Source organism: Galleria mellonella, unplaced genomic scaffold, assembly GCF_026898425.1.
Source record: "Galleria mellonella isolate WM207_F2 unplaced genomic scaffold, CSIRO_AGI_GalMel_v1 utg139, whole genome shotgun sequence".
NCBI lineage: Eukaryota > Metazoa > Arthropoda > Insecta > Lepidoptera > Pyralidae > Galleria > Galleria mellonella.
The window spans coordinates 6,850,617-6,874,217 of record NW_026441995.1 but is presented as its reverse complement, the minus strand read 5'-3'; the positions used below and the strand labels follow the sequence as shown (position 1 = coordinate 6,874,217).

General features: G+C 30.2%; 2 protein-coding genes and 1 pseudogene across 2 annotated transcripts in view; all 3 read left to right on the top strand.

Annotated features, from left to right (window-relative positions):
• Positions 1 to 74: 74 nt before the first annotated feature.
• On the top strand, positions 75 to 11,678 carry LOC113510520 (protein I'm not dead yet-like). The gene is made up of 16 exons (XM_031909374.2): positions 75 to 243; positions 1,006 to 1,135; positions 1,464 to 1,616; positions 2,410 to 2,525; positions 3,756 to 3,870; positions 4,499 to 4,601; positions 7,026 to 7,086; positions 7,167 to 7,292; positions 7,489 to 7,603; positions 7,752 to 7,867; positions 8,099 to 8,190; positions 8,624 to 8,716; positions 9,184 to 9,377; positions 9,921 to 10,058; positions 10,823 to 10,966; positions 11,530 to 11,678. The coding sequence occupies exons 1-15, from the start codon at positions 239 to 241 to the stop codon at positions 10,955 to 10,957; spliced, it is 1,692 nt and encodes a 563-aa protein (XP_031765234.2). The 5' UTR covers positions 75 to 238; the 3' UTR covers positions 10,958 to 10,966; positions 11,530 to 11,678.
• On the top strand, positions 11,140 to 22,556 carry LOC113519162 (protein I'm not dead yet-like; annotated as a pseudogene).
• The window catches only part of LOC113522118 (uncharacterized), a 50,573-nt gene continuing 49,417 nt past the window's right edge, over positions 22,446 to 23,601 (top strand). Inside the window, exon 1 of the mRNA XM_026907795.3 lies at positions 22,446 to 22,766. The gene's annotated coding sequence lies outside the window, so the exon portion shown is untranslated. The remainder of the gene's footprint in view (positions 22,767 to 23,601) is intronic.

The window sequence follows — 23,601 nt, the reverse complement described above, 5'->3', positions numbered from 1 at the left end:
CTACTTTGAGAAAAGTACCTTTAATTATTTTAAATATCTCATTATTCGAATATTCTTTTGAACTCTGACAAAGACTTTTGATAGAAAAATGCTCTAAATGCTCTTGAGATTTCAATTATAATTTTATCTGATTATTGTTCTAAAAACCAGAGGAGGTATTGAATAAAAAAAAAGAGAATTGATGACGAATGAGTGATAAGAAAAGAACTTAGAAATCTATTAAGGACTTAATATAAAAATGCTGTAAGAACAAATTTTGATTATGATTCATTCACCATAAAATATATCAAGGTCATTAAAAGCAGTTCTCTTTTATATACAAGAAGTATTTTCCTTATTCTCTTATGGAAATAGCATATAACAAATATTAGGACAATACGATACATTACAGGTTGATAATGTAGTTTGCTAAAACTAATTAATTCACAATTATGCGAAAAGCTATATTTTAGACAAAGCTATTTACACTATGCTACAGACTCTGTAAAATAGCTAGCATTTTCAGTATATGTATAAAATTTTCCATTTCTGAGTTTATAGACTAATAAATTGAAATGAAATGAAGAAATTTCGAGAGCCGTGTAGGTATAGAATAGGCCATCGCTTGCTTTCCCGTGGGTGTCGTAAGAGGCGACTAGGAAAGCTTATGGTGGAGGATTGGGCGGCAGTGTCCTACTTAAAATATCACCAAAAGCCGAATTGCGGTTGTCGAGCGTGGCAACTACTGTCAAAATCCCCCTATAAGAGAGGCTCAGCCATGTTCAGCGGTTGACAGTTAACAGCTGATAAAACAAATGAAGAGATTTGTAAAGCAGAATAATAATGTCTTATTACTATGCTAGGTAGACGTCCCGCTAATGGATTTTATTTCAAGTTTTCCTTCTCTAGTACCGATTTGTCTCATTCTCTTCCATTTCTAACGTTATCCTGAAAATAAAAAGTAACATTGAAAGTATTTTTAGTCCGTCACTAAACGGACTATTAATTATTTTACGATATTTTCAGACGGAAAGAAGAACCCCGTTTGGAAATGTTAGAGAAATTAAAAATATTCCTTATTGTGCATTGGCAAGGAGTTGTATGTTTGTTGACGCCAATTATTATAATTCCAATACTGATACCATTTCCAGGACAAGTAAGTACAATTAAATTAATTATTTTGGATTTGTTGAACCAGAAATATGCTCTTTTAAAAAGTTGTAAGTTACTATAGAGTTAGCAACTATTAAAGATACTCTGTTCTCGCTATATATATAGCATGTGCTGAATTCATATACTGATTTATAAATTGTATAATTAGTGTTTGAAACGTGAAATCTATCTATCAAATCTATCTATAGTATATGTATATTTTATTATTTTAAATAACAAGAAATTAAAATAGTATGACCATTATTTAAGTTAAAATTCAAAATAAAATCTTGGGAATAGAACTTATGGATTGACGAATAATTTTTTTCTAGCCACATCAATGGTGCGCTTACACTCTCATACTGATGGCTACTTATTGGGTGACGGAGTGTATTCCATTGGCAGTCACCTCTTTTCTGCCTGTTCTTATTTTTCCACTCGCTGATGTTATGCCTACCAGTGAAGTGTGCAAGTCCTATATGAACGTTAGTTTATTATATTTATTATTTGAATTATTTGTATAGCTCTTAGTATATTACTACTCTACTATTACTCTACGACGTGGCGATTTATAAGAATTAAGATCGTGAGTTCGAGTCTAGTTGATATCAAACATAGACTACCTCTCCAAGGACAAGCAAACCTAATTATTCGAATAACAATGGTAGGTTCGCCCTCTACCACATTGGATTTAAAGGGATCTGTCGCCTATTTTATAGCATTCATCATAAAGACTAGGTACCTCAGAAGGGATTAGAGTCGTTAACATATATCTTGTATTTTTTTGATAATATATTAAGAGTGTTCTTAGCAAAGTGTTGGCAAGTTCATAATTAATTAAAAACAACTGAACATGTTTCAATGTTTCTAATTGTTTAAGAAGTGCTCTGCTAGCGAACTAAATCTTTAACCATAGAATACGTTTTATAATTATTTTTTTACTAAAAACTTGGCACCTACTTCATATTTTGTTTCGGAATATTTCAAATACATTTTTGCCATTAAAATTCAAATTTTACAAGAATATTATTGCATAATTAATGTTTAGTTCACTAACAGAGATTTTTTTAAATAAATCAGTCAACAACATTAAATGTTTTTGAAATTTAACAGTTAGTATATAGTTATGTTAACATACTTCGGTAAGCTAAAGTTATGAACGTTCTTAACATGATATTAAGTGATAAGAGGTCTACATTTGCTCAATATCTATTCTAGATATTTATTTATTTAGTCTATTCGAATCGTTCTCTATAGTTATTATTAAATATCCCCCAGGATTCAATTGTTATGTTTCTGGGAAGTTTAATTTTGGCGTCTTCTGTGGAACAATCTGGACTTCATAAACGGATGGCATACTTTACCATAAGGATTATTGGATATTCTCATCTTAGGTACGTCATGTTGTAATATAATAATTATATAATAGTAATAATTTGTGTTGAAAATATCTTTATTAGGAGAAAAAAGAGGACTATCTATTAAAATATTGTCCGGTTACTTTGCTTTGTATCAAATAAGATGGATGAGACCAAAATAAACGTAAAAATGATATACCTAACTGTTCAAATAACTGGAAAATCTAGAACATGATTGAGTTTATTTTTGTTTTTGATATCAGATTATTCATAATGTGCAACGCTATTGTACTCATATTGGAGGTTGTTTATTACTTGACGCGTTTTCAAAATATTTATGCCTATATCAATAGAAAAATTTATGAGTTATGGTAGTCTTTTACCATATACTTGGTTACCATCATCATTGTATATAAAGTAGTATAATTTATTGATTGCCAAGTATTAATATTTCTATACGCCATATGGTCTCGGCATAGACTTTATTTCCCATTGGTATCGTTAAAGGCAATTAAGGGAATTTAAAAATCGAGGGATTGACTGCAGCGTCCCTCTTAATACATCATCAAATCCTAACTGCGGTTACCAACACTCTTGCCAAGCATGCCACCTATTGGCAAAATCCACTTAGAGAGGAGTAGGTATATTCAGTAATGGACAGTTAACAGCTAATATGGTAATTTTTGTATTAAATGACAATGGCAATTTTTAATTATTTCTATTAGCTAAATGTTCTTGAAAGATACCTTCAGTAAAATTATACTATACTTATCTCATCATTTAGATTCTGAGATGTAAATGCGAGCACCATGGAGACCGTGAGAGGTGTAATTAATATAAATTTATACTATACTAGCGACTCGTACCGGTTTTGCACAAGTAGTAGTGTATATGCTTACTTTTTTGCATTAGTTGTGATAGTTAGTATGAATAAAAATAAGTATATATCATCACGGAATTTATGTAGACTTAGAAAAGAGAAAAAATCTGATTAGGTAGCGTTTTCGATGAAAGCTCCTAGACTAGCTCCTCCTCCACTTTAGACATTTTCAATAATCCTTATCATATTTTAACCAACTTCTACAAAACCTTAACGAACTGTATCCCTAAACCTTACCCAGGAATAATTCTCTTGACGAATGAAAACCGCATGAAAATCCTTTCACAATTTTTTCTATTATCCCAAACATACAAAAAGACAAACCCTGCGGGGAACTTCATTTTATATTATGTGCTGATCACGTAGCTATATGTATCCCGTTACAGGTTGCTGGGTTCGTTGTGCATTGTAACAACTTTTGTGTCAATGTGGATTACAAACACAGCAGCTACTACGATGATGGTGCCAATTAATTTTGCTCTACTAAAAGTTTTTGACGATGTAAGTATAATTTTATCTTATATAGGAACAAAGCCTATTTACACACTAAACAATTACTTTAATGACAAATATGTATGGCGTTAGTGGATTATACACGGGTGTTTAATGACCATGTAATTTTAGACATAGTACATTTAAATAAATATACATTATGTTAACAGAAATTTTAAAGTGTTGAGTTTCTTGCGGGCGCATCTCAATAGATACCAATTTCTGAACGTGATAGTACTTATAAACAAGTATATTTGAATAAAAATGATTTGAATTTAAGTTTATTCAATCTAATTAGTAAATTTTCATAACTATTCATTAAGACATTACTGATTGTATATATTATCGACTTATATGAATGACTATTGTAGTTAGGATATTTTTAATTACTAACTTAATTTTTTGTATACTCTGATATTAATTATAAATATTTTTGATGCCAGCCTCTAGTGCAACACGCTTGTACTTAAGACAATACTAACGTAATTGCAGTATTTGCCTGCAAATAAATAAATTGTTATTATTAAAAAAAAATTAATAACAAAAAAATGCATATTATATTTGAATAAATAAAATTTTCTTTTTTATTTTGCACGTGATTTTAATTAAAAAATATATAATTGAATACATTTTGCAGCAAAAAATAATAAAAATGTACGAAACGACTGCTGATGGAGATACATTTGCTTCAGATATCACATCCTGTTATTTTTGTGCCACTACTTTTTCTGCGACTGTTGGTTTGTTTTTTTTTTTTCTCTATGTATCTATACTAGTAATATAAGGACTTTTGTTTGATGTTTATTTGTTTGTAATGGAGTATTTAAACTGAGATATGGCAGTGAATTTCCAGGATACAGAGTAACAACAACAACCTGAGTCCTCGAGAATGGCAACGCATGGGAGGTATCATGGACGAAACAGTATACTCTGCTATGTCCAAAATACTGCTCATATCTATAGGTGACGGTTCCCACTTTCCATCAGGTAAGCCGTCAGCTTGTTATTCTAAGTTGCATAAAAAAACTACTCAACCGATTTTAAAAATTCTTTCACACAGAATGGCCTATTCTGAGAAAAAAGAATAAAGTGGGTATCGTAAGTGGCGAATAAGAGAACTTAATAGTTGAGAAATAGATAGTAGCGACTCTCTTAATATATTATTCATACCTAACTGGGTTTGACAACCTGCCTGACAAGCGTGGCAAATATTTGCAAAACCCCCTTAATGTCATTCTATAGAGGAGGCTTATGTTTAGTAATGGATGGTTCACCGCTGATATGAAGATTATCAGCGAGTGACATAGGCATATATATTGTTTTAAAAAAAACTAGAGATTCCTACGATAAAACATTGACCTAATAAGCTAATAGCTAGTATTTTATATCTTCATATCTACCCGTGAGAAGCCGGGCCAGATTCCTAGTTTTATTAATATTATAAAATTGTAACTAGATGAAGTATGCATGTAGAAGATATATGAGGAAATATATGAGGAAGATATATGAAGGAATATGTGGAATCAATAGGTACCAAAACAATATTTTTTATAAATTTTGTCTGTGTCTATCTGTCTGTATTCTGATATCACAGAAAAGCTATTGCACTGTACGAGGTTTGTCCGGAAAGTACGTATAAAAGTTTTTTAAAAATTTTATTTTACAATTATTCAGGTAAATCAATTTTATCCCCTTCAAAGTACTCCCCCTGTGACATAATGCACTTGTGCCAACGCCGTTTCCACTGTGAGAAGGCTCCTTGAAAGTCCTCTGGTTGTAGGTTTCTCAGCTGCCCCGTCGTAGCTTTTTTTATCTCATTTATGTCCCCCAAATGCCGCCCCCGAAGTACCAATTTGGTTTTTGGGAACAAGAAGAAGTCACACGGGGCCAAATCCGGCGAATAGGGGGGGTGTTCGGTCACCGTAATGGAATTTTTACTCAAAAACTCACGGACAACAAGAGAGGTGTGGGCAGGGGCATTGTCGTGGTGAAGAATCCAACGCCCCTCTCGCGCCAATTCTGGACGAACTCGTGCCACACGAGCTTTGAGGCGTCTGAGCACATCGACGTAGAATTTTCCATCAACTGTCTGGCCTGGAGGGACGAATTCTTGATGGACAATCCCCCGAACATCGAACTCTTTCTCGGCCCTCTCTGAATCTTTTCACAGCATCATCCCCATAAACTGTTCTGAGATCGGCAAAAATTTCACGGCCATTCTTGCCGAGTTTCGAGAGAAACTTGATTACGACGCGCTGCTCTTCAACGGAAGCGGGCTCCATGCCGACGGGGTTTCGTTAAGAGGTAACTTCACAGATGGCGTGACAAGCCAGTTCGCACCGCACGGCGGTCAGACCAGAACTGAAGCATTGTTAGGGACATAAGGAAGGGGTCCTGCGCTTACCTGGCCTCCCCACTCCTCTTTCTCGCATTCCAGAACACTTTTATACGAACTTTCCGGACAGACCTCGTATTGGATGCGGGTAATTCACTGTTGTAAATATCCTTTGAAAACAATATTTGGATACACTCATCTAGAAGTGACCTTCACTGGTTTTCTTACTTCTGAAATCCGCACGTACCAAATAACAGGCAAAAAGATAATCATTAATAAAACACTAATAAAAATAAAAATATTCTTAGAACGAATTCTAAAGTTGGTAATAGTATTGTATTATTTCTTCTACGTCATAATACATTCATTAACAAATATTTTACTACGACACTACTATGTATTCTATTTGTTATATCAATAATAATAATAACTACTAAGAACAATGTGATGCGAATTAAATTTTTTGAAATAGTTTTAGAAAAAAATAATTTGCGTAATATTCTTTTATATTTAAAAGGATATGTCGTTTGACGTGTATAGATAGTAATTTATGTTCTTCTATTTCTACTATAAATAGCACGTGTATACCAAGCTTTATGACGAACGACTGAATCGTTAAAAAAACGCTAAAAAGTAACAAAAAGTCGCGTTCACATTAAAGTGTCGCGAATAAAAGCTAGTATCTTAATAATTACGAATTTTTTAAGGACAGTGAAAGAAATATTTAAATAGGTTATTTAAATTATATTAAATACTTAATTATACTCGTATTCTATATTAGCAAACTAACTAGCATAAAACGTCTAAAAAAAATTATATAAATTCGCAGGTGGCATAGGCACTCTTGTTGGTACTGCTACAAATTTAGTATTCAAAGGACTATTTCAAAAGTAAGTAGAGCAATAACGAAAGATATAAATGTTACATTTTCTTAATTAGATTATGCAAATTTTTTATATTTCTGTTTTAGTGCTTACCCCAGTGCACCGGAATATTTATCTTTTCCTAAGTTTTCCGCTTTTGCTGTACCATATATGATAATTATGGAAATATTTATATATCTTTATTTGGCGATTGTATATTTTGGATTCTTAAGGTACGAAGGTTATGATGAACTTGTATTTGTAGTTCGTTAGCAATATAGTTGAAATAGTGGATTTGGTTTTCAACATGCTTTTCTTTAAATATTTTTTTATTAACTATATTATAGTTTATGTAAAGCAGATTTTTTAAAGAATTGCATTTTGTACTATTTTGTCATTATTCAACAAAAATTAAAATTAATTTTATAGGCCCAATAGCGCAGCTGCAAAACGAGCAGAAATCCCAAAATCTGGCAAAGAAGCAGCTCAAAAGGCAATCGCAGAAGACAGTAAGAAAATGGGGAAAATATCGTTTTGGGAAATTGTAAGATATTTACAAAGTATTAAATATTTTATGTAAAATATTTGTGTAAATATCAAGAACGGATATCATATAAAAACAAAGTCGTTTTGTGTAGTAGCAGAAGATTTTATAATAAAACTTAATTTTTTTATATTTTATTGGACTTCAGATGGTAATATTATTATTTGGAGGAGCTATGGTGAGCTTCTTCTGCCGCTCTCCTCAAATATTCGAAGGATGGGGAGACAAAATAATACAACACTTTGAGATAGAGGATAAAAAATTGTATGTATTTTTTTGTTTAATCACTAGTTATAACTGGGTTTTACCCGCTTTAATAAGTTTAAAAAAGTATTATACACATTAATTTAGTATATAGTTCGGTTAAAAGATATCGCACATTCATAAAAAAAAATTAAAATTCGAGCAAATTAAGTCAGTAGCTTAAATATATTATAAAGAATCAACAAGGAAATTGTCATAAGTCGTAAATAAAATTTTTATTTTATTTTACAGTGTTAGAGACTCAGCTTTGGCTATGTTCGTTTCATTTCTTATGTTTCTCTTACCGTCAACTTTACAAATCATAATGAACTGCAAAGCTAAATGTATGTATTCTTTTAAAATAATTTTTATATTATATAATTTTATATTGTGACGTTTGTATGATATATGTTCACTTTTGATATTTTTTTTATTCATTTTTACTAAAGTTTCTACCAGATTGTTATTGTAAAATGTCCCACGGAATTAGAATACTCATTATCTCTGTATACACTACGGAAGATAAGAGTATGAACTTTTTACAAAAACTATTTCGAAATATCAGTCGTATATGTATGATTTATTAACAAGAAGATTTAAATTCATTATTAGCAATTGGCGTTCGACGTGGGATCGAAAAAACTAAGAGCCGGCATGTTTGGTGGTATTCGCATTATTCATGAAGTCTGTCATAAAAAAAAAGTCTATTAACATTTCTTGCAATATACATAGGTCTCTGTTGTAATTATTTTACATTAGTTTTATTCTATATTACAGTCCATGAGGATTTGCCAAAAGGACGGGTGAAATCCGTATTAGACTGGAAATTACTGAATGCTGTAATGCCTTTTAGTTTCATGTTTCTATTAGGTAAATATTATTAATTAATTATTTCTTTATTGACCGCATTATAAAAAAAATTGATATAAAAAATGGACTTAATGCTACACAAAGCATTCTCTCATTAATCATATAACAATTAATTTAGATCAATAAGAATATAAACTCAGTCCATTATGTCACCAACCTCATGTCACATCAATGTCACAAACAGAACACCAACGTCATACAATTATAGCAGTTATTTGCTAAAGCAAAAAGCTATTTTTCTTTAAAAAAAAATGGCATATTGAACCATCACCCAAATTAAATCGTACTAATAGAAGATTAAGCGTTATTGACATCAAATATTATTATATTTGACGTTAATGAGAATATAACATAAACGTTGTCTGATATAGCCGCAAATTAATTATAAGTCGCAAAAAATTTCACAGACATTAAAGGAATGAGTACAATTGATATTAATTTATATTTACGTATATCTTTTTTTACAGGAGGTGGATTCGCCCTTTCTAACGCAGCAAAGAAAACTGGTCTAAATGACAAAATTGGAGAATCACTACGCGGACTGTCCGCTGCACCGAATCTCTTAGTTCTCTTGATTATAATCATTGTTGTTGTTCTTATTACGAACTTTGCATCGAATGTGGCTGTTGCAAATGTTTTTTGTCCAATAGTGATGCAATTAGTAAGAATACTGTATTTTATTTAAGTAAATATACGAGTTATAATCAGCGTATCCATTGGACTTGTGCAACAAGCCAGTGATAGTATATGTAATTTCTCCAAAGAAGGTCAAAATCTATAAATACAATAAAATTGAAAAAATTAAGATTTTCAATTGTAACAAAACGAGTACGATGTTAAGAACTAAACTACTAGACCGACTTTGGTAAAATTTCTATGGAACCAATCTGTAGGTTACCTTTTCAGATATTTTTTGAAATCGAAGTCATGAGGTAACAAACATAAGAAAATAAAACGGACTTTAGAACCTCTTGCTTTTTGAAGTCGACTGCAGAAGATATTTAGTACGTAAACCATAAAAACAACTAGAAGTTGAAATTTAATCTATCTTCAAACATAATCTATATCCCACGTGGTGCCTGCATTAATTCCTATATATGTAATACGATAAACCAGTATATAGGTTTACATTTGTAACAAATTATCAAATAATATGTTACAAAACTTTCATATTTCTAATACAATTATTATTTTTTTATTACAGGCGAAAGAAATTAATAGAAATCCTCTATGGTACAACATAGCGGCTGGTTATTCCGCATCATATGCTTTTTTGTTACCTGTCGGTACGCCTGGAAATTTGGTAGTTCAAAGTGCCGCTAAAATTCCTACTAGGAAAATGGTATGCAAATTCAGAAAAATTGGTTTTTTTACTATTTTTTTCTGCACATAATAAAAAAAAATATATTTAGAATAGTATAGAGATTGCCAAATAATAACACAGTCAGAATACAATATAAGTACACGACCTTTACCTCTATATATTTTGCTTTAATTCTTTATACTCGTATTGACATTCTGAGGTATCAAAAGAGGCAAATAGGGCAATGAAGTCAATTCAATAGTGCAAAATAAGAAAAACATAAAAGTCTTCCTCTTGTAAAGTGTATTTTTAACGGATGATAATGGAACGATAATCCTGTCTGCGCTATCGATATACTCTGGCGGGGCAACAGTGAGGGATGGTAGGTGAGAAAGAAGCAAGTCAGTTAGCACATCGTGATGAATTCACCAATAAATCAATCACGATGATTTCCAGGGGTAGCAATAGGGTTGCTAATCGTCATTAATAACAATTCTTTATTTTCCCAAATTTGGGATAGTAGTAGATCATTATGATAATAAATATAAGAATTGACGATGATTAACTTACATACAGATTACATAAAGCATTTTGAGAACTATTATACCATATTTTTACAATGTTAAAAACGTTACATTGTAGACTGTGATTAGTTTCTTATTAGCTAATTAGCTATAATTGAAATTTTAATACTTGAAATAAATTTTATATAATAAATCTAGAATAACTATTATTTCTATAATTTTGTCTGAAAAGTCGATAAAATAAATTGAACCTTATTTGATATCAGTTCATTTTTACAGGTAAAAGCTGGATTAGGTCCTACGATTAGTACAATTATAATAACTTGGATTGCTATATCCTTCTGGGCGCCAGTTATATGGCCTGATTTACACACGATGCCGGATTGGATCTCAGCCAGTAGCAGACGTATCTAAATACAAAAGGTATTACTTATAAATCATGTATTTATTTTTTTATATTGGTATATCTGGAGGATGAAAATTTAATGAATTTGTTGTTTTTGTAATTTTCGATAATTGTTTCGATTTCATACGGATGTCTTCATTAGAATGAGGAGGGCGCTTAACTCGCAATGTTACTTGTCTTTATTTGCACTATGAACCGCCGCGCGCTCTTCATTAAAGATTTCCGTTATCCCTTTACGACTATATCTATTTCTGTGATAAAAGAAGTTTGAGTAAAGTTCTTAGCTTTTTAATGTCGTTCTATCTTTATATATATATACTGTAATTGACTCATACCAAAGCAGATGAGAATATCAAATATAAAAATAATTTGTGATTTTCCTACCAAACCCGAGAAGAAAATACATGAATACTCATAATACAGTGTATTTTTGTAATACCTATTGTGTTGTGTTGTGGTATCTATAGCTTACGCTTACTGCTTTCCATTAGGAGGATCATCACATTGCCATTTTCGAGTAATTAAAAAAAACGTTCTAAATTGTAAAATCGATTAATAAATGAATCATTTTTGCACACAGATGAAGTGGAACTCCACAAAATTCAAGTAATTCTGTTGTTGTCGTGTACTTTCCATAATATTTTAACTCAGAAGAACGTAATTTATTTTTCCGTTTTAATTGATCTTTATTAATAAGATATTCGATGTAACGAATTAAGTTTTTGTTTAACTGAATAAATGTATTTTGTAAATACAGTATTTTCATTTACTGAATAATATAATATATATTATAATATATTGACGAACTAGTGATGATATAACTTTCGAATAAGTACCACCTATATCCTTGACAGACTTAGTATAATGATACTAAGTCTGTCAAGGATATAGGTGGTTCTGGGAATAATAAAAAGCTGAAGAAATACGAAATTACTGGAAGAAACAGATTATATTAAATCGACATTTAGTCTAGGAGATGCTTTTTTGTTCACTACTACTTTTTATCTTTCTTTATAACAAAACGATGTCTCGCTGACTGTAAAATAATTCGACATTTGTGAAAGAAATACAGCGTAAAAGAAATACAGCGTAAAATTCAAAATTATTTGATCATATTCTTTGAAACATGGATATCTCTAACAAGTATTATATAAAAATATTATTAAAAAGGTTAAAAATTATATTCAATATTTTATTGAACTAGATGTTATTTTGTAGAAGTCCATATCACTGATTAGTTGATTAGAATTATTTTGTTTAATTCCGCTATCATTAGTATACTATACATGCAACTATTTAATTATATCAATTTATTGGATATTGCAAATTAATAATAGAATAGAATAAAAAAGAAACATTTATTGCTATACAATTACAATATAAAACATAAATAACATATACAAAAAGTGTCCCATACTCGGCAAAAGAAACCGGCTCAGCTGATGCTGTGAGTGTCCCAGCGCAATGTGAACAGTTGCACAGCGCTGGTTTTCAGCCAGTCCCTCTCTTAACAAAACAACGAAAGTGCAGGGTACCACTATAAATTAATAATAAGTTTCAAGTTAATCATTTTAGTAATAATAGCAGTGAAGTTGCATGATTTTCCATCAAGTGTTCTCAGATGGAGTAAACACAACTTAAATTGTATTCCAAAAACTGCAGTCTGTTAAAAAACTTATTATTATATGTGTACGAAACTGTATAATGCAATCCCTGAAGAATTTAAAGAATTAGGTCTTAATCAATTCAAACAAACCTTGTTGAAGTGGCTCTTACAAAAGTGTTTCTACTCTGTAAAAGAATTTATTGAGTATAAACGTGATAGTATTTAGTGTATCATACTTGATATAAATGTTATTAATTAATAGATAAATTATTCACTTTGAGGTGATTGTTAATAACGAGTCCATTATTTGCTTACGTTATATAGATAGAGTGTTTACAATTATTTTTTTATTGGATGAAAATGGAATGGCAGCCCCGCCTGCACTAACGGGATACGCTGGCGGGGCACCAGTGAAGGGTGATCGATGAGGGTGAAAACAGGCCAGTTAGCCTATCGTGATGAATTCATCAGGAATTAATCATGATAGTTTCTAGGGAGAACCGCGAGGAGGTTGACCTGGTTGGGTATATATTTACAATAATTATTTGAGTATACATATAAAATATTTTTTATACTACTTAGAATGGCAAACAAGCTGACGGCCCACCTGATGGAAAGTGGTAACCGATGCCTATAGACATGAGCAGTATCATGGACATAACAGAGTATACTGTTTCGCCCATGATATCCCCCATGCGTTGCCATTCCTGAGGACTCAGGTGTTATTTCTCTGTACCCTGTAAATCCACGCCATAGCATAGCACATAGCCACCCTTCAAATTGAAACTCAGCCATGCAGACACAACTGCTTTACGGTTGAAACACAAATGGAACAAAGGTACCCAAGCAATCGACTTTTGTACAAAGTCTCCCTCTGGTAAATGCTTTCGTTTTTAAATATGTAATTGAAAATGTGAACCATTTTTGTTAATAAATATATATTCATCTGCAAGCAATACGTATATTTGTATATTTATATTATATAAAAAAAAAAATTGTTCCCAATTATAATTTAAAAATCGTATTGATCTTGGAAAATTTTAATCTAAGTACTTCGAACATTGAAAACGGTACGTTTGTTTTGATTAAAAAAAAAAAGTTTCAGCCAATTTGGCGTTCGGTTATTAAAAGTTATTCTGTTTTTACAATGCTCAATCTATAGACTGAGGTTGTTTGTTACCTGAGCCAAAGGATCTGAAATTTTGAGTAGTGATTTAATTTCAACTTTTATATTTGACAAAATTTGTTTGAAATATATTACAATTTTTCTTTTGTAAAACAAAATCTTTGAATTCTATGTATACGATGCAAAAAAAAAAATAAAGATACATAGATTAAGAATGGTGCCTAAAGGCGACTTCATGCAGGGAAATAAAAGTTAATCCGCTATTTGATGGAGTGATAAATACAAATAGGTTGCAAGGAGACGATACTCTACGATAGCTAAATAATGATGTTAACATAAATCTCTGTTGTAGGACGCTATCATAATGTTTTTTGGAAGTATGATCCTTGCTAATGCTGTCGAAAAGTCTGGACTTCTTGCATTGTGGGCCATAAGAGCAATTAACAATTCTAATTACAGATAAATACTGTAGAAAAACTGGAAAAAATTGTATTTTTTCGATTTATTACTATTTAGTAAAAATTTCATTTTATTGAACACACCCTTAAAAATACATAAAATGAAATCATTATTTCAATTTCACATTTTATTTCACGTTGATCTGAAATATAATTGTTTAACAGTGTAGTATTGCTCCTCGCTAATTCATGGTAATACTACACTGTTAAACAATTATATTTCAGATCAACGTTCATAAAATTATAATCGGACTTCACTTAAGGTAAGTTGGTCCAATTGTTCAATTATATTCAATAAATAATTTATTTGCATAAATATAGATATAGTTTTAAAGATGCCGTTTTGTGTTATATAGAGTACTACGTTCATTTAATTATTAATTTACATTTTATTGCATCATTTATAAAAATATTAAGTGCAGTAAATTATAATATGATGTGATACGAAAGGCCGCTTTATTGCTAAGCAATCTCTTTCTGGTAATCTTTAGGTAAAGAAAAATTATACGAGTATTATTATTAACATCATTGTGCGTAAAAATTTACACATTACGATTTTAATAATAACAACTCCATTTATAGCTAAAGAATATAGATGTCTACGAATATAAGTAGGTACTTATTTTATGAAATGTACTACTTTTTACAGAATATTTCACTCTTGAAATGATATTATTGATAATATATTTTGTATTTGAATTTACTTGATACCTTGTTTAGAGTTTATTTTAAATGCATCTTTCAGTACTTCTGTAAATATTTACTCGACTACTATGTTTATTTATTTAACGCACTAAAATAAATGTTTGTATAACTACTTACTGGAATCGTAGTATTTTTTTAATTTGAAAATTTTTGGTAATACACCTACGTGAAAAATTCTCTAAGAAAAATGGTTGCTTTAACGATGGATAATCTAGGCGTCTTTTTTGTCTATCAAAATTAATAGAATACGCTCAGTGTGTGCTATAATAATGCATACCAGTTGATGTAAATAGAAGTATTTAATTTTATAAAGTACCTAATTGTTATCGTCATAAATAACTTATTAGCCTTATTTGAAAAGGTCTAAAGGTGTTTCATTTTTGTACTCATGTAATTGAACTCTGTTAATTTTCTGTTCCCCTTTTTATTTTATAATGTCACTTTTATTATTAGATTAGTCTAAATTAGTTACAATAAAATTCATCGTGTAGTCTTGTAAGAGGTGATTAAGGGACCTTAATGGACGAGAGTTGTCCAGCAGCGTCTCCCTTTAAACATCACCAATGCCGAATTGCGATTGCCAACCCGCCTACCAGGTATGGCATAATTAGCAAACCCCCCAATAGGGGTAGGCCTATGTTCAGCAGTGGACAGATAATGATTAATATTATATAATAAAAATGACGATGATGAAGTTACAATATTTATATGTAATGTATTGAGGTGCAACTGTTTCTGTTCTTAATGTAACCTTGTTAGTTATGTATATTACATGAACATGTCCCTTATCAATTTTTACTTGTAATATTATATCGGATTGTAGGTGTATTTTTAAACTAATTTGTACTCTAAAATGATAACTCATTTAGTCAATGTACTTATACCCATATTCTCTTCGCTAACAGATTGCTATTTGCATTGTCGTTCATAACTATGTTCATATCTATGTGAATAACGAATACTGCTGCTACCACTATAATGGTTCCCATAAATTTGGGTCTTTTGAAAGTATTTGAGAAAGTACCTACATAAGATTAGCTCTCTCTCTCTCTATTTTATTACTTTAGCACTAGCTCTCTGAAATAGTATAAGCAACACAGGTTTACTTGTTTTGTATAAACTAAGAATTGAATAGGGCAGTAAACACCTAATTATATTTTATCTGTAAACAAATACAGTTAATATTAGATACAATAAATAAATTGGAAGTTGATTTTTTGAGCATTATTTAATGATTGAAAATATAATGTAAACTTAGATAATTTACTTTAAATTATAGATACTGTTCTACACAATATTTCCATTTTTTTGTATGTATTCCAACACATCATTTTGTAAAACAAAAAAAACCTTTTTTGTTCTGGTGTATTTTCTTATACACAATTACTATATAATATTTTATTTATTGTAAAAATTTAATTGACATTTTATTTCCACAGCAACAATAACTAAATATTTACGAAACAAACGTCGATGGCAATATTATTGCTTCCGATATAACAACATGCTATTTCTGTGCTGCCACCTTCTCCGCAACTGTAGGTACTAACAAAGCAAAACAAACATATATAATATTTTGTGGCGTTTGGTAATATATTTTAATGTTGCAGGTGGAATTAGAACTTTAGTTGGTACTGCAACTAATTTAGTATTCAAAGGTCTTTTTGTTAAGTAAAAATAATATGTTTTATTATTAAAGGTATGTACATATAGGTGTATATTATACACATATTCAGTATTTTAACCACGCTCTGTTAGTATTTGTAATGCTGACTATCAGTCCCATTGATAGCAACATACCCTGTCAGGTCGACTTGATGGTCGACACGCGGTCTCTCTGGAAACTATCGTGCTAAATTTCGGGTATATTTATCACGATAGGCTGCCTGCCTTTTTATCTCAGCTATCATCCCTCACTGGTGCCCCGTCAGTGTACACCGTTAGCGCAGGCGGAGTTACCATTCAACTGTTATCCATTAAAAAAGCACACATTATATTCGGTCATCGTTAAGATAGCTAAACTACTAATACTGGTGGCTTACGTTAAAAATTTGGAACATAACTACTATTTTAATAAATATAAATAATATATATATAAGAAAATACGTAATTATTTTTCACAAAAAAAAACAGCGGCTTGAATTGTGACAAAATAAATACGAAATCAACACGGGAGTAAAGCTTACAAACTATAAAATATATTATCAAAATCGAGTTAGAATTATGAGGAACTCGTATTATACAAAAAATACAGTTATGTATTTTCGTACAGGTTATATATACAAATACACAGTAAAATTTATTCTTAGAACTTAACTGGACACGCTGATGTATGTCTAGATTTAATTGTTAATATTTTAATCTTTTCATTTATGTTTTAGAGCATTTCCAGACGTCCCTGAATATTTGTCATTTCCAAAGTTTTCTGCTTTTGCTATCCCATACATGTTATTGTTGGAAGGAGCCATGTACTTATATATGTTGACAGTATACTTTGGTTTCTTGAGGTAAATAATCTTTGACATTCTAATGTGAGAGACTTGCCAGTTTATCAAACTGTCTGTAATACCTAGTAAAGAATTAATGTTTGAACATATAAAACCTAAATGGAAGTAATCTATAAATATATATTTTGATATGTTTCAAAATGGCAATGAATCTGATAATGAACATGAACAGCACCATAAATTTCAAAGAAAATATACTATCACATCTTTACACGTTACAATTTCTAAGGACTATATGATCAGCACTCAATATTTTTATAAAGATAAATATATACATTCAAATCGAAATGTAATCATTAACTACAGCCCCTTAATGGTTGAAACGCATGAGGGGAAAAATTAATTTGACTTCATGGCGAAGATGATTATTTGTAGTCTTTCTTTGACGGCTAAGGTCCTAACTGTATTTATGAGGGGGAAGGGAGATTGTTAGTAAAGGCGACTAGCGACCCCATTGGCTATTGAACCTATTATCATGTCATGCTTGTGTATACTGAAAACAAAAAATATTTACTAGAACAATTTTTTAAATAATTTCTAAAAATTAATTTATTATTTCACACTGAAAAGTGAAGCGGCAAAGAAATCAAAGATACCATTAAGTGGATTAGAAACCGCGAAAAATGCTGTAAATGATGATTGGAAGAAGTTAGGACGAATAACATTCTGGGAAATTGTAATACTAACTTTTTGTCGTATTTTTTACGCGAAGTGAATTGCGGTGTAGCTCCAAGCACTTATATTAAAATAAACAGTTTTCTACATCTGAGACCGTGTAACAGCTGGCCATTCTTCTGCAAAGACTATAAATTTTAAAAGTTCGGATAGCTTAAATCCGTACCTCTTGCAAAAATAACTTTTCCAAGCTTCAGATTCAGTTTGCGGGGAGTTTATATTTAGGGTTATCTAAAAACTAGCAAGCCGCTCCGGATTCGCACGTTTTTATTTAAACAAAATACAGCCCATATTACTAGCCGATAATGTACTATTGTATGTTATTTGCCGGCATAGTGTGATCAACAATTGAAAGTAAAACATCTCTTTTCGGTTGACCGTATTCATGGAGCATGTCGTCTTTGTCTTCGCTCAATATGATATCACATATTGTGTATAATAAAAAAACTAGTTAATTTTGACAATGTTCTAAAGTATTTTTTATTTACAGATGGTTATTATATTATTTAGTGTCTAGAAAATCGGAGCCAGTAAGAAAATTTTATTTATTTTTCATTATAAATATAATAAATAAATTGTAATTTTTAGTATACTCGAATCGACTGCTGCTGAATTTAGATATTTTCAAGAACTTTAAGAAAAATATCAGTAAATATTCAACTATTACTTTTTTTTAATAAGAAAAGACCATTGTTATTTGATAATACTATTTGAGGTTGAAACAATAATACTTTTTTGTGCTGTTATTTCAGATATTGAGGATTTACCTAAAACAAGTGTTCAATCAGTTCTAGACTGGAATAAATTAAATGCCAATATGTCCTATAGCTTCATGTTTCTTTTGGGTATGTTTATTAACCGTATATAACTTTACTAGTATCTGTTTATGTAATATGGTTCCTAATCCGCTATGACTAATGCTATTATGATACGTAATTTTCATAATACTGGCGTTAATATTAAGAATTATTGTCTAATATAAAATGGCATTGAAATTGTTTTAATTGCTTACGTTATATATGATTTTGTTTTCTTTCTAATCTGTATTGATATAATAAAGTGGAAGAGTTTGTTTATTTGTTTGAAAGAAGAAATTTTCAGACTGATAAAAACCAATTTTTAAACGAATTAGAACGTAACATTGACGCTCCTTTTCTCTTTGGGTTTGCTGGAAAAAAACTCTATTAGAGTTAAGCTCGCCCTTGTACATTTGATTACCTACCTATGTCATATTCTTATAACTGGTGTGTACAATAAAGAAGTCACAGACTAGGTTATTTTGTAAAGAAGACTTATTTTCCAAATAAACTCATGATGCATAACATTAGGTGATTTATCATGCAAATGTTTATAATATAAATAATGTTTACCAGGCTAAAGAAATAAATCAGAATCCATTATTGTATAACATAGCAGCTGGGTGTTCTGCTTCATACTGTTACTGTTTGCCAGTCGGGACACCTGGAAATCTAATTGTACACAGTGCAGTGAATATACCTACTAGAAAAATAGTAAGCTTAGAAGAATTTTTTTTTATTATCGCCTTACTGTACTTATACAATAATGTCGTTATATTTACTAATTGTTTTGTTTATTCCTTATATTGTATAATGCAAATAAAGTATACGTATTCATTTATTTACAGTCATCATTATGTCAGCCTACCTGTCCATTGCTGAACATAGGCCTCCCCCATAGATTGCTATAAGGAACGCTCCTCAGCCGCTTGTATCCACAGATTTTTTCTGCATTTGGGATCGTTACTCCTCTAGTTCATTCATTCATTTACAGTATTTACATGTAGGTGACAATTACTACTTTTAATCAGATGACTCGATAAATTATTTGTCATTCTAAATCATATAAAAATGTACTAAATTAATAATATCAAGATCTGAATATTCAAAAACACATATATAAGCTTTATTTAAATAACCTTGTTTACAAGCTCTTTAAAATCGTCGCATTTTATGATTCTAACGCCTGGTTCGAAATATTATCTGTTGAGAAGAACTCGTAAGAAACTCAACGCTTATGCTTTTTAAACTTTTTCGTGTGGATTAATATAGAAAACTGAGAACTTCAAATTATTTTATTGCGAAACGCTACAGAATAATTAATTTTAACGTCTAGTTTAGTTAATTTGCAGAGTTTTTGAAACACATTCTATGAAATTTATGTTTTGGCTGTTAATTAGACTGCATATACTTATTGATTTATATTGAGTGCATTATTTAAATGAAAACTTGTGTTTTTTGAATAAGTATATTTAAATACCTTTTTCACATTCAAACTGGTATTGAACCATCCATAACAACTATTATAATAATATGGATCGGAATATATTTTTGAGCTCCAGTTATATGGCCTGATTTGCACATTTTACCCAATTGGGTTAAGAAAATATAGCATTTTGATATATTATTAATACTATTATAACATATGGTATCTACTAATAATCAATATAAAATAATAGTATATTGATATTATTTCCTATGTAAAATATAAAAATAACTTTATACTTCTAACAGTAAAAAAATAATAGAATTGCGAGACATTTAATGTAATCTATAAGACCCATCCTAACCCAATTAAATATAAAATAAAGATATTACAAATATCCATTTGAGAAATCTCATTTAGGCAAAGTAGTCTGCCTACCACATATAGATAGATAGATAGATACTCTTTATTGTTTTCTTCAAAAGATTACAATAGTAAACTTATTATAAATATAAAAAATTACAAGAAATAATCACAATGAGAAAACAATGGGCGACCTTATCGCTAAGAGCGATCTCTTCCAGGCAACCTATTGGATGGAGAGGAGTAATTATGAACAATTTAGTGGGAGTCACAATGAAAAATTTTGTTAGTTCTAAATATGGGAGATGTGATACATATAATAATATAAATATTATCCCTACTCATTATATATATATACACACACACATATATATATATACATATATACATACTAACACATATACATACATATATACACATACGATAATGTATATACGATAGTCATTCAGTTAAAACAACTAAATTTTTATACATTATGCTTAATAACTAATTTCACAGTTGAATTAACAATAAAATCTACTATGGACAGAAATACGGTGTGTTGCCGGAGTAAGAATAATAAAATGTGTCACATATTATTTGCATCCCCAAGATGTTAATAGAAACGACTAAAGAAACACATTAGTATACACCGATATAAAATGTACATTTTATTTTGGATTTGGCCAAATGCCAGCATAGTAATAGTAGGCTGGTATCCTCCTCTTATGGGGAGGGTTCCGCGTCCAACGGTGGGATGTTAAGGGGTTATTACGTTATAGTTTTTTGTAATATCTTAGTTACAAATAACTTTAACTTATTTATAGGAAGAAAAACTTGCAGTGAGTTAGTAGACAATAACAATACTTTAGTTCTACAGTACAGTAGTTCTACAAAAAAAAACTTCAATTGTGGCAAAACTCGTTATTTTGATTTAAAAACTAAACTACTGAATCGATTTTGATAAAATTCCTATGGAATCAATTTAAATGTATTTCCTTTCAGAAAAAAGTAATAGTTTTCAAATCAGCTTATAACTGACGAAATTATAAGGTAACCAACATAAAAGAAATACCATAAAATTAGGAACTTCCTCCTTTTTTTGAAGTCCGTTGACAATGGAAGCGATTTTGGAAAACCATTTCTGTAATCCTATCTCTAAAATTTAATTCAATTTAATATCACTGTGAAATCTTTATGCTTATAACCTATGTATACAAAGCTATAGCAAACAAATAGTCTTCAATAAATATAAACATAAATTAAGTAGGAATATAAAGTATTTTATTGAATAGTTTGAAACAAAAATAACAATTTATCAATTTTATTTATTTTACTGCATTTTATTTATCCTTTAATTTTGTACTTTGACTGACACAGCTATAAACGTCTCATTTTTTTTATATTCTTCACATTTGGCTTGCTCCTTCCGTTGCTGTCTTTGTTAAATAGTATAGGTTTATAATAAAAAAAAAATTGGTGTAGAAATTTTTGAGAATATAAATTTATTGAACATATTATAAAATGTATACTCGTATATTTATGTAATAAAAAATTATATTTTTGTAATAAAAAAAAATAGGTAAAAACTTATGTCAAACCACTAAATTGATTATATTTAAAATATGTTTCTTTACAAATAAAGTTAATAACATTATTTTTGAGACCTGTGAGTATAAAATATACACATTTAATAATATGATGTCAAACTATTATTTCAATAAGATAATAAGAAACGACATAAAAACTGAAGTAATATCGTTAATTAATATAAATGTGGCATCATTTGTTAAAAATTTGTCAAGATTAAACTTTGCGGTAACGCCATCCCGTTCTTCCCGGTCACGGAGACGGGCTCTGCTCGGTGCTCAGTCGGGAAGTCGTCGACCAACAGACTGCAAGTTTCAGGAGTTCCCGTTCATTGCGTCAGTACAGCGGCTCGCCGCATCGACATCGCGCGTATAACCGTTTCCCCGACAAAAAATCGCGTACGCGTAACATTATTTTTGCGAATATATTTACTTTTTCTGTGCTTGTGACAATAATATAATGATCATGTAAATGAGTGTCTCGTGCTATTAACATAATCTACATGAAAAATGTCCGAAGTCGTTAAATATTCATGATAGAAACTCGTTGGTACCCGGGATCTGGCAGTGCTACGACTATCAACAGGTCAGTTTACATTTTGTCACGACATTAACAGATTTCATTGGTCTTATGAATTGTATTTTCTACAGTACTTTACAGAATGCACAATAAATTTATATGTACACATTTAAGAGAATATTTAAATAACTTTGAAATTATTTAATATTTCTTGGAGACTTTATTTCTTGGAATTTGTAATAATTGTGCTGAATTCATTGTTGAGTTTAAAACAAAGTTCTTTCTAACAAACACAATTTGGAAAACGTATGTTGAACACAACTTTAAAAGAGAAAAACAACCCAGTTGAAATACCGTTTTATTTTTAGAAGCACATGGGATACTATTAAGGTGATAACAAAAATTTAAAGAAAAAAGAACCTTGTCTGCGATGTATTAATGCATGATCTTGAAATATTTTAAGAGACAAACTTACATAGATTTGTACCGCATTACAAAATATTTGTTTAAAAATAACTGTAATCCAGATTACGCTCGGAAATCGGTAGCTATTTTGTTTTTTTTTTCAATGATAACATAATGAATGTATGTCTGTCTTAAAATATTTTTATAATAAATATTAAGATTTACTAATACAAGTTCTAAAGATAGAGCATAAATAATTTATGCAATTTCTAATACTGAATGCTATACTTATGCATAAATACAATTCAATAAGTTAGCTAATAGTAAGAGACAAATTTAAATACAATCCATCTATTTATTCAAAAGCAATTTTCTATTTGTAAATGTAGATATAGATCACAATGACAGTCAAAGCCTTTATACAGGATCTAGAACAGAACTGAAATTGTGTATTTAGATTCTAAATTGTTTATACAACGAGCAATTTAACAATCTG